This window comes from Eleutherodactylus coqui, chromosome 9, assembly GCF_035609145.1.
Source record: "Eleutherodactylus coqui strain aEleCoq1 chromosome 9, aEleCoq1.hap1, whole genome shotgun sequence".
NCBI lineage: Eukaryota > Metazoa > Chordata > Amphibia > Anura > Eleutherodactylidae > Eleutherodactylus > Eleutherodactylus coqui.
In genome coordinates, this window is record NC_089845.1 from 156,332,128 (window position 1) to 156,347,340 (window position 15,213).

The following is a 15,213-nucleotide window of genomic DNA, read 5'->3' on the forward strand; positions in this document are numbered from 1 at the left end:
AAGGCACATTACTCGAGCGAGTAGTGCCTTAGCGAGTATACTCGCTCATCCCTACTGGATACAATTGTAAGAAATCTCATCTGTGAGAAGTATTCAGTCAGAGCAGATTTTCAGCCTCTATATGTGAGTGAGAATATTTCCATTCACTGACAGCAAGTAGAGATCTTAAAAGCATAACAATAATGACTGACACATCAGTAAAGTTACGGTCTCTTTATTGCTACGTTCTGCGCTGGTGTCACATCTCTGAGGTTACAGCACCGAGCTCTTCAGGATGATCAGGACGGATCCCAGCGCCAGGATGATGGCGGCACAGCTGGACCTGATGCTGGCACTGCCGTTGTAGTTACACAGATCAGTTCTGCAGCAGGAGACGGAGGTGGAAGAGATGATGAAGCTGCTGTTGATCGGAGTGCAGGACACAGCACACCACTTACTGATGGTGCCGTATGACAGCAAACCTACAACGGAGAGAACCTAAATGTGAGAAATGTCCCACTGAGGAGACGGCGACCGGAGATACCGCTGTTTCCACGAAAGGCTCCCATACTGCTAATCCAGGTTTCTCACTGGGCTTGGGAAGGCTACGACAATGTGGTGTCCGGCTCTTTGCTTTTCCCCTTAGACTCAGGACTGAGGCGGCTTCACATAGGTGATACAATTGCACTAGATTTGTGTGTTTTGAGTCACACAATTCTTGCACAAATATGAACCCCATTCATTTGAGTAGAGTCATACACACCAGCAATGTTTGCCCGCATGGCACCACGATGCAATGTGGTAAACATCGCGGAATGTCCTATCTGGCTGCGTGTTCTTGCATCGCGGCCAATTGTTTGCTTAATTGAAAGCAATGGGAGAACTCCACAAGCCTCGACAGACTATGACAGGCCGGCAGAGGATCCCTGCACCCCTAAAGTGATGCATGGTTGTTTTCACATCCCTTGGTATTTCACATAGTGGGGGGGGGGGGGGGGGCACGATATTGGGGTGGAATTCACGGCCCCATATCGCGCTCACCCGTGGATACCTTCCCTTTAGCCAGTTGTAGACACTTGGCGATCTCCTTTCTGAAGTATCTAGGACCCAATAGGGGGTTATATAGACTCCTGGGGTCCTCCAGCAGCAGAGAGCCGAGATGCTCAGTAACACTGAACCCCAGGGCTTCTTTAGCCTTCTGGTTTAGGCTCTGTGGTTCTCCATGACAGTCAGCTCAGCCGGTACAATGAGGATATTCAGTAGCCTGTAGAGTCGGAGACCTTTTTTGTCTGAGTGGAAGGCACATTTCAGGTTTTATGTAATCGAGTATGCTGATTTCAAAAATCAAGATTAAACATTTTTCTAAAAACCAGAACCCCTCCCTCTTTACACTTGAAAAAACGAAAAATCATTTTTATCAATAATTTTCATATTTTATATATTTGTTGTTTATTTATTTTATGCCCAAAATAAAAGAAAACATTTGTTATTAATTAAAACCAAAATACATGAAACATTATAACCGTATTATTTGTTATTTATATTTCTGTACGTACAGTACAAAAAAACCATTGCAATCTTTACAGCAGTCATCTACTCATTAGCCGACTCAGTTCACTCATATACTATTTAGGAGAAGGATGGTTGGTCTTTTTTTGCATCAAAACATGGCAGTGAATTTTTCCGTTTTTCCGGTCATTTAGGGAGGGGTTCCGGTTTTCTGAGAATTTTATCGTCTTGATTTTTGAAAGCAGCATAGTCTATTACATAAAAGCTGAAATGTGCCTTCTAGAGATGAGCGAACGTACTCGTTTCGAGTACTTACGCACCCGAGTACCGCCATTTTCGAGTACTTCAGTACTCGGGTGAAAAGATTCGGGGGGCGCCGGGGGGTGGGGAGAGGCGTGGCGGTGCGGGGGGGGGGAGCAGCGGGGAACAGGGGGGAGCCCTCTCTCTCTCCCTCTCCCCCCTGCTACCCCCCGTGCCGCCACGGCGCCCCCCGAATTTTTTCGCCCGAGTACGGAAGTACTCGGAATTCGCGGTATTCGGGCGAAAAAGGGGCGTAGCCGAGCACGTTCGCTCATCTCTAGTGCCTTCCATTCAGACAAAAAAGGTCTCCAACACTACAGGCTGATATTCAGCCATCAGTAAGTAGAAAACACAACATATAACTATCCTGTTGAGGATTCACCCTTAGGGCGCATTCAGACGACCGTATATCGGCTGGGTTTTCATGCCCAGCCGATATACGGCATTTCTCTCTGCAGGGGGAGGAGGCTGGAAGATCCGGGAGCAGTGCACTGAGCTCCGCCCCCCTCTCTGCCTCCTCTCCACCCCTCTGCACTATTTGCAATGAGAGGAGGCAGAACAGGGGCGGGCTAAATTCCAGGATTTAGCTCTGCCCCTGCCCCACCTCTCCTCATTGAAAATAGTGCAGAGGGGCGGAGAGGAGGCAGAGAGGGGGGCGGAGCTCAGAGCACTGCTCCCGGCTCTTCCAGCCTCCTCCCCCTGCAGAGAGACATGCCGTATATCGGCTGGGCGTGAAAACCCAGCCGATATACGGTCGTCTGAATCCAGCCTTAGGCCTCCCTCACACAGGGAGTTTGCAAAACGCTGTGTTTTCAGCACAGCCGAAAACACTGCCCATTCATTTCAATGGCAGACTCAGATGAAAATGCCCAAAGATTGAAAAACGCTGCATTTTGAAAGTGCTGCATGTTCTAAGCAGTGTTTTCAGCCCTGTGTGAGCAGCCCCATTGAAATGAATGGGAGCCTTGTACAGCGTTCAGCACAGGGCTGAAAACGCCCCGTGTGAGGGAGGCCTCAGTAGTGACAACACTGGGTCACCACACCCCAACTGCCCGCCGGTCACATGATATGATCACATATGTCACTGCAGTCGGGGGCCCGGCTGATGAGGAGAACTCCAGGGGCCTCAGAAATCCCACATGATGAACTCACCGATTCCCGATGATGTCACCGTCGTCTCACAATACGTCTCCCCATCAGCGCAGCGCATCGCTGTCAGGCAGTTGGCGTTTTTAGTTGCTGCCAGACAGCTGTAACATCTGAGAGACTGAACTGCAGACAGAACGGAGAATACAGATTACACACCGCTGTGTATCTAATTCAATCGTGTGATACTGTCTGCTGAGCCGTGTATCTAACCCTATCATGTGTGATACTGTGTGCTGAGCTGTGTATCTAATTCCATCATGTGTGATACTGTCTGCTGAGCTGTGTATCTAATCCCATCCTGTATGATACTGCCTGCTGAGCTGTGTATCTAATCCCATCATGTGTAATACTGTATGCTGAGCTGTGTATCTAATCCCATCATGTGTAATACTGTATGCTGAGCTGTGTATCTAATCCCATCCTGTATGATACAGTCTGCTGAGCTGTGTATCTAATCCCATCATGTGTAATACTGTCTGCTGAGCTGTGTATCTAATCCTATCCTGTATGATACTGTGTGCTGAGCTGTGTATCTAATCCCATCATGTGTGATGCTGAGCTGTGTATCTAATCCCATCCTGTATGATACTGCCTGCTGAGCTGTGTATCTAATCCCATCATGTGCGATACTGTGTGCTGAGCTGTGTATCTAATCCCATCCTGTATGATACTGCCTGCTGAGCTGTGTATCTAATCCCATCATGTGTAATACTCTCTGCTGAGCTGTGTATCTAATCCCATCCTGTATGATACTGCCTGCTGAGCTGTGTATCTAATCCCATCATGTGTGATACTGTGTGCTGAGCTGTGTATCTAATCCTATCCTGTGTGATACCACCTGCTGAGCTGTCGGGCAGGTGTAGGGTCTTACCTGCGGCCACACAGAGGGCGATCACCAGGAGGAGGCTTGTGTACGCTGCCATCGTGCGCTGTGTGACCCGGGAGGCTCGTCCTCTCTCTATATATACATACTGGTCTGTAATTTCCCGTAATCTCCTCCTACCTGTAAAGCGAGCAGCGATGTACGGCTGGAACCGCACGAGCGTCACCCAATACCCTACACTTGTGTGGGCGATACCTGTCGCTCCCCATTGTGTGACACCTAAGTTACCGAGCGCTCCCCTCACCCCATGACCACAATATATAGTATGCCATACAGAAACCATAGAAGGGCAGCGTTGAATGTAAGACCCTGACTAACAGGACCATATATAACAATCCGGTATTAGAGCTCTGTATATAAAGTGGTGATATTCTTGGGCGGTATATAATATTTCAGTATAACATGACTGCATGTAACACCGCAGACTAACAGGACCGGATGGAGCATCAACAGAACTTTACATTTTACTACGTGAAACCACTTTTTGCATAAATCCCCCTGATAATAACTTTCCATGCTTTACCAGACCGATATTTACATATTTCCCAAGAATTAAAGGGGTTGTCCCGCGGCAGCAAGTGGGGTTATACACTTCCGTATGGCCATATTAATGCACTTTGTAATGTACATTGTGCATTAAATATGAGCCATACAGAAGTTATTCACTTACCTGTTCCGTTGCTGGCGTCCTCGTCTCCATGGTTCCATCTAATTTCGCTGGCGGCTTGCTTTTTTAGACGCGCTTGCGCAGTCCGGTCTTCTGCTCTGAGCACGAGCCGCTTCAGCCTGCTAGCCGCTACAGCTCTTCTGCGCATGCGCAGACGAGCTGTATCTTCTCGGGAGCGCGCTGGAGCGACCATTCTGCTACCATCCTCTGTTAGAGGAAGGTGCAGAGCCGCCCAGCCGTGCCGAGAAGCCGCCCAGCAGAGCCGCCCAGCCCAGCCGCCCATGTAAGTGATTGGTGACGGACTGACGGGGGTGACGCGTGACTGACTATCGCTGTGGCCCCGGAGCCTACCGCTGTGGCCCCGGAGCCTACCGCTGTGGCCCCGGAGCCTACCGCTGTGGCCCCGGAGCCTACCGCTGTGGCCCCGGAGCCTACCGCTTGGCCCCGGGGCGTAGCGCTGGGGAGCCGGGGCGTAGCGCTGGGGAGCCGGGGCGTAGCGCTGGGGAGCCGGGGCTAGCGCGGGGGAGCCGGGGGCTAGCGCGGGGGAGCCGGGGGCTAGCGCGGGGGAGCCGGGGGCTAGTGCCGGTTACCTGCTGCCTGGCGGTGGGTGACTGGTCGGCCGCGTTCAATCCCGGGGTCCGGTCGGCGGCTGCGGGGCGTCTGGTTGTCAGGGAGACACAGCTGGTAGCGTCTCGGGAGCGCGCACATCGGGCTACACGTCGGGCTACAGCAAGCGACGGGAAAAGAGCCGGCGGCCATCTTGGGGAAACTTTTTATAAGTTGCTGAAACGCTGGAACTGTAAGTACAAACCAGCTAGAAAAGTCATTTACAGGGGAGCTTAGTAATGTATGCTTAATTAGGGGGACTGGGCAAAAAAAAAATTTCACTGCTTCCTCGAGACATCTCCTTTAACAGTGACTGCACATATTATTGCAATACATCCTGTTAATGTATAATATCTCCACTTATGAGACCCCGATGTCATTTTGTACCTGGATATAACACTGTAACTACTCGGAATCTCTGCACTCACATGCACTATGAGGCAGGAGAGGTATTGCTTCTGACTAAGGCTTGGGTCAGTGGGTCGTTTGTCAATGGGCCCTAAATACATTAATTGTAAATAACAATCCCACCGCGAGAAGTTGTCATTTTGCTGCAAAAGTCAGCATGCAGTAACATAGCACATAAGGCTAAAAAGAACACATGTCCATCCAGTTCAGTTTATTAACCCCCCAATGTTGAGCCAGAGGAAGGCAAAAAACGCCCAATGAGGTAGAAGCTAATTTTCCTCGTTTAAGGGAAAAATTCCTTCCTGACTCCAATCTGGTAATCAGAATAATTCCCGGATCACCGACCACTCGGAGTAATCAGCGATATAACATGTAATATTGTAACACCTTAAGAAAAGCGTCCGGCCCCTCTTCTACTCCTTTATCAATTTTGCCATCACCATGTCCTCAGGCAGAGAGTTCCATAGTCTCACTGCTCTTGCAGTAGAACCCCTTTCTATGTTGGTACAGAAACCTTCTTCTTTCCTCTAGACGTAGGGGGCCCCACAGTCCTGGGTATAAGTAGATGATGGGAGAGATCTTTGTACTGACCCCTGATATATTTATACATAGCTATCAGAATGCCCCCTTGTTACACTCCTTGGTATATCAGGGGACAGTACAGAGATTTCTCCCATCATCTAGTTATAGCCAGACCGTAACAAGGGGGCGCTCTAATAACTACGTATAACTATGGTAGATGATGGGAGATCTCTGTATTGTGTCCTGATATATTTATAAATAGTTATTTTAGAAAAAGGAAAGCTGAGGGGCGAACTAATAAATACCCCAATTTTGATAACCTCTCTGGGTATTGTAGTCCGTCCATTCCGTTTATTACTTTAGTTGCCACCTTTGTACCCACTCAGGCTCTGATATGTCCCCCTTGAGTACCGGTGCCCAAAACTGTCCACAATATTTCATGTGTAGTCTAACTAGTGACCCCTCCAGTACTGCCCCCTGTGGTATCCCACTAGTTTGTACCATTTTATAACCACCCTCTACTTTCTATCACTGACCAGTTACTTACCCACTTATACACATTCTCACCCAGACCAAGCATTCTCATTTTATTCAGCACAGTATCAAACACTTTGGAAAAGTCCAGATACACAAGATCCAGTGACTCCCTGGTCCAGTCTAGAACTTACCTCCTCGTAGAAGCTGATCGCTCTTGTCAAACCAATCTGATCTTTCATAAACCCATGCTGATATGGAGTTATACAGCTATTTCCTTGAGGTACTCCCGTAAGCGATTGGTCTGATTTGCTGAGGCGGTGCTTGATGAACCAGCCATTTATTGAATGACATCACTGAATGGCTGTGATTGGTTCATTGAGCGCCAGCTTTGATTGATTGCTCTGATTGGTTCACAAGCACCGCCTCAGCCAATCACTTGCTGGAGGTGGAGTATTCAAGCCCCGTTATCAGCAAGAGATGATTTGTCAGCATTGGGGACTACACAGACGCCTACCGGGGCCAGCAGGGGGACCTGGACGGCACCTACTATGTGAGTATAAGACACCTGCCGAAAATAAGACCCTGTGCCTCTTTTAGGGCAAAAATTAATATAAGACAGGGTCTTATTTTCAGAGAAACCCCATATAAGAAACAAGGGTCTGTATATCACATTACTCAATTCCTATAAAATAGGGTGTGTATGCCATCGGGGCCCGGCGACATATCTTTTTAATATTTTAAAGGTGGCTCTGCACTTCTTATGGGTTAAACTGGTGACCTTATATTGGAGAGTTTACATTATAACTCTGCATCTCATCTGACACTTCATTTTCCTCTGTGAATACACTGGAGAAAAAACGATTTAATAGATTTGCTTTCTCCTACATTATTTCCTAATGTAGGATCAAACTTGGCTTTCCTAAAGTTTAGTATTTTCATAGCTCACATATTAAAACTCTCTTGAAGGACACGTTGAAATGTATTATATTATGGTCACAAATTTCCAGATATGCAAATGATGAGAGTTGTGGTGTTATTAGATAAATGGTCTTGTTACCTTCGGCCCTAAAAGTGGTTCCCCTCTTGACCTATAAAAGGCTCTTGGAGGCTCCTTGTGTGTAGTGACCTCTTCTGCATGTTGATTGCTAGATGCCTCTACAATGCAGAGAAGAGATTTCACCCCATTACCAGAGTCTGAGAGGGGCGCATTATTGGGATGTGATAAGCTGGATGGTCGTATCCATCTGGGCCGTTCTGAACAGACTGTTAGAAGATGTTGGGACGAGCGGATGCATTGGGACACACAAAATGACTGGGCTCAGGACACCCTCGACAGATCACCAGTAGAGAGGGTCATCTGACAAACATGAGCAGCTCCAACTGTTTCATTGTCCAGCATCCAGAGGCAAGTGGCATCATCAGCCTCTGTGCCTGTTGGAGCCATTTACAGGCTGAAGGACATTTTGTGCCCATTCTGTGTACTGCCTTTTATACCCACCTACTGTCGCCTCCCTTTGCAGTAATGTTGTGAAAAATGAAACTGGACGCTATGGAGTGGAACCGGGTTGTCTTCAGTGATGAATTCAGCTTTAGTTTGGTCACTGACGACGGTCGTGTTCATATCTGGAGACCTCGGGGTGAGCTCCTCAATCCTGCCTTTGCTGTGGAGCAGTACACAGCCCCCTGCTGGTGTGATAGACTGTCGTATGTGATGCCCCCCCCCCCCCCCCGCAGACCGTCACCCCTAGTAGTGGTACGAGAGACAATGACAGCTCAGCGACATTTTCAGGTCATCCTTGTGTTCCTCTCATGGCAGCATCTAAAAGGCATTTCGATCAGGATAATGCTTGGCTGCACACACAAGGGGGTCACAGGAAGCCTCCACAACAAGGGGGCTTGTACATATTTCCTCCCAGCTGCGCTCCTTTACAATTTTGTCGTTGAATTATTCATGATTTGTATCCCAACCTGCAGGAAAGTCTTCCATGAGCACCACCAATTTGCCCATGTCGAACATGTTGCCTAAAATGACCACCACAGCTCTTTGTCTGCAGTACACAGCCCTTTCCCCACCATTATTTTTTTGACAGTGCTGCAGAATGTTGATGTTATAAATGTTGGGGAAATTATAGACACATCAAATGTTGGGGAAATTATGGACACATCAAGCTAGGAAAAATAATTTTTGGGGACACTTTTGGCACTATTACTCTTGGTGGTGTTCTCCTTTGCACTAGGGGGCATTCTTGTTGGAAAAATATTTTGGGGAACAGACTCTGTGACTGCTTACTGTTATGGGCACAATCCGAGATACTATACAAGCTTTCTGATACAATTATTACCCATATATTGGCCACAAAATATTATTGATTGAGGGCAGTATATGATGGGCAGAATCATTGGGAGCGCTATCTGCTTGGTAGGGTTACTGCTGTGGATACTAGCACTTTTGGGCACTATCTGCTTGGCACTATTATTTTCCAGAGCTCTCTGTGTGTGGTATTTTACCATTATCTCTGTAGTACTGCAGCTGAGGGCACCGGGCAGCACAGCAGGCAGCGGTAGGACAACACAGTTAGGACACCATGATGGGAAGCTGAAGGTGAAGAGGATGATGGGAAATTATTTCAAAATATCCCTGTAACTCCCCTCATAACCTGTACACCATTTCCCTCATGGTTCTGTCCAACTTGGCACCAAAGGTCTTAAGACCCTCTCAAAGTTACTACAGTGTATTTCCACCACTCTAAGGCCTCTGGACCATTGGCTTTTGGTGTTTATAATGGGTCCATGTGCTGTCCATGAATTGTCTATGGGGCTATACACACTGCTAAATTTTTTTTAGTCCACATGAAAAAACTCATAGTATTTCCTATTCTTGTCCATATCACAAGTGTCCATGTGGTGTCCGATACAACGCAGACACACGGCAAGTATATCGGAGGCCTATGGTTGTCTACTCTGCAGAGAGACAGTGAGGAGGAAGGAGTGATGGAGGCCGCCAGTACACATATATGGACCAGTTTTGCCTGCTTCACAGATCGTCTTCTGGTAGGTATTACACTACGCTAGTGTAAAGTCTTCATTATAGTGTCACTGCAGAGTCTGCGATTTGGGACCGGATGCTGTCTTGGGCCAGGATGCCACTTCTGATGTCTGATGGGTGAGCAGATCACAGTATGGAGGTTGCAGAATGTGGAGACACTAATCAGAACCGAGTTATATTTTATTAGCGGTTGGCACAGGATTGTTGTTGGGGGGTTGCAGTTCTTCTGAGTCTGGGGAACATCATAGTAGCTGCGGGCACCCTTTCTGGAGCTGCAGATGGCAATACTGTTGAAGCTTGTGTCATACTGAGACGACCATTACTGCAGAACACGACTGACCTTCCTGAACATTCACCTGGAATGATAGGAAGGTTGTCACAGTCCGCTCGTGAACGGGCATATGATCATCTTTATAGGATACCTGCATCCAGGATGGGACACTTCATCTTACTGAAAGTCTAACAGAGAGATGACATGCGCTGCCCTGAATCTTCATACCCTGGGACTAGGCACAGTGGCTTGCTGGTGCCCCCATTGGCACCCATCACCCTGCCAGCTACAGTAGTCTCTGCCATTATAATGATGAACTAAAGGGCACAATTACACACAGCGGTAAGACAGTCAATATACAAGTATTGAAAAGTCTATTATTGCATTCCAAAGTCCCTTTTAAATATCTCATAAGACGCTGGACTTTCAGTAATTGAATTTGGTTCTTTGTTCTCAGGTTGCAGAACTTTTCACACATTCATCATTCCTGAAATCTTTGGCACAGAGAACAATAGAACATAATGAATACAAGGCAACTGGCTGATAATTAAAGTATCTCAATCGGATAATTACTATTTTCCTCTTGTGTGCTATTCTGGTAGTAGTCATGGAAATAAGCATCGAAATGGGGCAAAGACGCCAGACAATGACCTAAGAATGCATTTGTGCCAACATGCCCCTCACCCAACTGTAGGCACTACTTGTGTAAATTAGGATACTCTGTTGTCACTGTTTGACATACTTTTTGCACATGGTCGTACAGTACACAGTGCTTTTTGCACATGGTCGTATAGTACACAGTGCTTTTTGCACATGGTCGTACAGTACACAGTGCTTTTTGCACATGGTCGTATAGTACACAGTGCTTTTTGCACATGGTCGTACAGTACACAGTGCTTTTTGCACATGGTCGTATAGTACACAGTGCTTTTTGCACATGGTCGTACAGTACACAGTGCTTTTTGCACATGGTCGTATAGTACACAGTGCTTTTTGCACATGGTCGTACAGTACACAGTGCTTTTTGCACATGGTCGTATAGTACACAGTGCTTTTTGCACATGGTCGTACAGTACACAGTGCTTTTTGCACATGGTCGTATAGTACACAGTGCTTTGACACTTAGGGCAACATATGCGCAACACATGGCACGTATCTGAGTACTGTAAGGGGAAAATATGTCACTCAGACTGCTTGTATTTAGATACCATCTGGCTGCTACCCTTCCATAATATCTATTAACAGAAGCAATCTGACAAATCCATGTTGATTCAAGTAGGGTAGGCCACAGCTTTTATTAAACATTTGAAACCATCAACGTAAAACAAACCTTTTCCATGCTTTAATCGTAGGATGAAAGCCACAATGTTATAACCGTCCACAACTTAATAAAACTCTCTGAGATCCACGCTTATGGCAGCGTGCTTGAAGATCTGTATCTTGCAAACAGAATGCTGGCATGGAAAAACCGCCATGACGGATGCAGCATAAACCTATGCTGTACTCTGCCCACCCAACTCGCCAGCACCATCACTTTTTCGAAACCTTCCTGTATTCCCACCAAAAAAATATCCAGTCCAATTGGGTAGAGATGAACGCCACCCCTCAATACTAGTTCGCATTATATCCTTCTAACTCGCGATATCTGACGGCTATATCACCCATGGACTATACCAATTTGGAGACTCGTGTTTCGCACCCTCCTCGCCTTTTAAATTGCCAAATTACTCCGCTCCCCCTTCCAAACTTGTTTGGGCACTATCTCCAACCAGACCACCACTGCCCTGCTAAACCAAATCTGCTATATGATCAAAGTCATGCTTTATTATAGCGGTCAGCTCCCCGACTTTTACTTTAGACATGTCATTACCCCCCGATGTGCAATAATATAATTACCGGGCCTGTGGACATTCCACTGATCTTAAACAAAACCTCTGGAAACAACTCTGGCCCCATGCCAGTTTACCTCCGCATTAGATAGCCCCAATGTATGACCACACGGGCGCTGTCTTGCCCTCCGCTCGACCCAAAATATAAAAGAGTGGCCAATGATACAGATTGTGGGAGGTTCAGCAGCTGCAACGAGAAAATAAAAACAAAACACGCCACTCTATTATCCCAGAACACAGACTCTCCCAATGCTTCAACCCTCTATGCCTATTCTACCACTAAATCCGGTCTGACATATCTCATATAACAATCCGACTTCCATCAACCTAGCTGCTTTACCCTTTCTAAACCCAAACCACACATCTGCTATATTCGCTGCGCCTGGAGTTTAAACTCCTGTGCGATTAAACCCAATCCTTGCAAACCCGATATGAAAAACTGATCCAAATTGAAATAGTGCATGAGTCGGGTTCCCCTTTTGCGCGAAGAATTTCCTGTCACCACCCCGAAAATTCATGTAATTCCCCACTAACTTCACCGGGCACCAGTCCGAACCCAGCTTGTTTACCGGTATCCACGAACCTCTGCCTAACATGTACATTTTAGACTTCCTAATGCACACTTTTAAAAACCCCTCTAACTATTAACACGTACCCAATCATTAAACCCCTTGTTTTGTTTTGCTCACTGGGAATCAACTCGCTAATTTGCAATGCCAGCGCAAATGCTGCTCTAAATACATGGCACTCCCACTGATCTGAACATAACATATCCGAAACTTCTAATAAACGGACTAACAACATGAAAGACACCGAACAACTCCCGTCTTTGCAGGGCTTTTCCTTCTTCCACCCTTTTACTAACTGTCTTACTACAAAATCCTTGGTGCCATCCTTCTTACTGTGTAGCCGCAATAGAAAGGTTATACCTGACAGATGTTTCTGTACTGCCCACGCCCCCGCTCCCTTTACCTGCAACCCCGCTAGGAAATCCAACAGCACTTGTAACAACTTAGTCGCCCTCCAGTCAACCCCCTTTCACCCACGTTATGATATAACTCCATGTTGATTGTGCCACTGAATTTTGAACCAGCTTTAATATTTCTCCTCTGCCAGTTCCCATAAGAAGCTGGGGCAACCCTTCCTTTACAGCTCGGTCGACAGATGAAGATCCTGGAAAGCAGTCATCTGCAAATCAGAGAGCGGATCAGCTACTGTATTTTGATGGCCCGGAATGTGTTTTACTCAAACAGACATCTGGTGCGAAGATGCCTACAGCTCAACGTATGAGTAAAGCAAGCACTGGTAGAGAAGATGATTGTTTATTAGAGATGAGCGAGCACCAAAATGCTCAGGTGCTCGTTGCTCGAGTCGAACTTTCCGCGATGCTCGAGGGTTCGTTTCGAGTAATGAACCCCATTGAAGTCAATGGGCGACTCGAGCATTTTTGTATATCGCCGATGCTCGCTAAGGTTTTCATTTGTGCAAATCTTCAAAACGTACGAAAGTGATGGAAACGACACAGATACGGATAGGGCAGGCGAGGGGCAACATGCAGGGCTGCATTTCAGGTTCCCAGGTCCCACTATTAAGCCACAATAGCGGCAAGAGTTAAGCCCCCCCCCTCCCCCCTAACAATTTTTACTTCGGACAAACCCTCATTAGCAAGGCATACCTTAGCTAAGCACCACACTACCTCCAACTAAGCACAAGCACTGCCTAAGGGACACACCGCTGCCTCTTCTCCTGGGTTACATGCTGCCCAACCCCCCCCCTCCCGCGCGCGCGCACGACCCTGCGTCCGCAGCGCACACAAAAGTGTCCCTGCGCAGCCTTCAGCTGCCCTAATGCCACACGCTGGCTGCATAGCCACACCACCCTCATGTCTATTTATAAGTGCGTCTGCCATGAGGAGGAACCGGAGGCACACACTGCAGAGGGTTGGCAGGGCCAGGCAGCGACCCTCTTTAAAAAAAGGGGGGGGGGGCGATAGCCCACAATGCTGTAGAGAATCGATGAGAAATTGACGTTCGATCTTCATTCCAATCCTGTGCCACCTCCATCAGGAGCTGCAAATGTGGCATGAGTTACATAGCTATGGGGAATCCATGTGCCCACACAGTATTCATTCTGTCTAGGTGTCAGATAGCTCAATCGACACCGCAAGGGGAAAGCCATCTGCACCCTGCCCCCTACCCAACTCAGTCAGTGTCTTTGTGCCAGACAGGTCAAACACCGCAATGGGAAGTCTGTGTGCACCAACAGCATAGGTGGGTCCTAGGCAACCCAAGACATGAACAATGAAGAAATCAGAGTGGCCAAACATGGCAAACTTACACCGCGCCGACGACATAGGCCTTGGGCCACAGCTTCAGAAATCGTAGGCATGAAGCGGACTTCAATGCTAGTACACCTGTGAAGGTCTCATTAAATCCGTTACGTTCTCTTTCACCACTCCAAAGACTGGATTAGCCAGGAAAAAGTTCCACAGGCCCAACCTGGCGCAGTTGCAGTTCCCCCGGGACATAGGCCTCGGCCAACAGCTTCAGCAATCGTAGGCAGGAAGTGGACTTCAATGCTAGTACACCTGTGAAGGTCTCAGTAATGCAGTTATGCTCCTCTCCTGTGGCCCAAATGAGTTTCTCAGATAACTGTGGTAACACGAGAGAAAATACATGATGCGCAATGCTGACCCCCTGACCCCAAGCAGGAGGAGGAGGTGGCCTTACAAGGCCCTGAAACCATGACCAGGACCCGCTGTAGCCTGTGCTGAAAGGATGTGAGCGGGCCCTTGGCCAGGCTTGATCCCAGCAAACACCTTGTGTGGCCCAAGGTGCTGCAAGTGACATAGCAATGGGAACTCCATGTGTCCACACACTACTTATTCTGTTTGGGTGTTGGATACCTCATCGACAACGCAAGAGGTAAACCATCTGCACTCTGCACCCTACCCGAGTCTGTCAGTCTTTTGAGGACAAAAAGGTAAAACACCTCTATGGGAAGTCTGTGTGCACCCACAGCATGGGTGGGCCCAAGGAACTTAAAGACAGTACACATAAAGAAATCAGAGTGCCCAAACTTGGCAGATTTTCACTGCGCCCATGACATAGGCCTCTGCACAAACCCTCAGCAATTGCGGGCATAGAGCGGACTCACGTTCACAGCTACGCTAGCATCACTCATTAGCGCTGTATCGCTCCTCTTGTTTGTCCCAATGCAGTGCCCTGGATAGCTGTGGTAACGTGAGAGAAAATGCATGTTGGCTTTGGCCCACACTCCATGCCCTAGTCAGTATGGGCTTTTTTTTAAGTGCCAGGCAGGTACAACTCTGCTATGGGAAGTCTATGTGCACCCACAGCATGGGTGGGTCCCAGGAACCCAGAGAAGGTATATAAAGAAATCCCATTGCAGTGCCCTGGATAGCTGTGGTAACGTGAGAGAAAATACATTTTGGCTTCGGCCCACACTCCGAAGGAACCCAAAGACAGTAATAAACATGAAGAAATG

General features: G+C 47.6%; 1 protein-coding gene across 1 annotated transcript; it reads right to left on the bottom strand.

Annotated features, from left to right (window-relative positions):
• Positions 1-200: 200 nt before the first annotated feature.
• Positions 201-3,860, bottom strand: LOC136578735 (lymphocyte antigen 6E-like). Its single transcript, XM_066578907.1, has 3 exons — positions 3,809-3,860; positions 2,941-3,060; positions 201-461 (listed from the first exon to the last, which is right to left on the bottom strand). Exons 1-3 carry the CDS (start codon positions 3,858-3,860, stop codon positions 253-255), a joined length of 381 nt encoding a protein of 126 aa, XP_066435004.1. The 3' UTR covers positions 201-252.
• Between the last annotated feature and the right edge of the window lie 11,353 nt (positions 3,861-15,213).

Coding starts and splice junctions, on each gene's coding strand:
- LOC136578735 (XM_066578907.1), bottom strand. CDS start 3,860: ATGGCAGCGTACACAAGCCTCCTCCTGGTGATCGCCCTCTGTGTGGCC. Junction 3,061..3,808: donor CGCCCTCTGTGTGGCCGCAG/GTAAGACCCTAC, acceptor TTCTGTCTGCAG/TTCAGTCTCTCAGATGTTAC. Junction 462..2,940: donor GGTGACATCATCGGGAATCG/GTGAGTTCATCA, acceptor TCTCCGTTGTAG/GTTTGCTGTCATACGGCACC.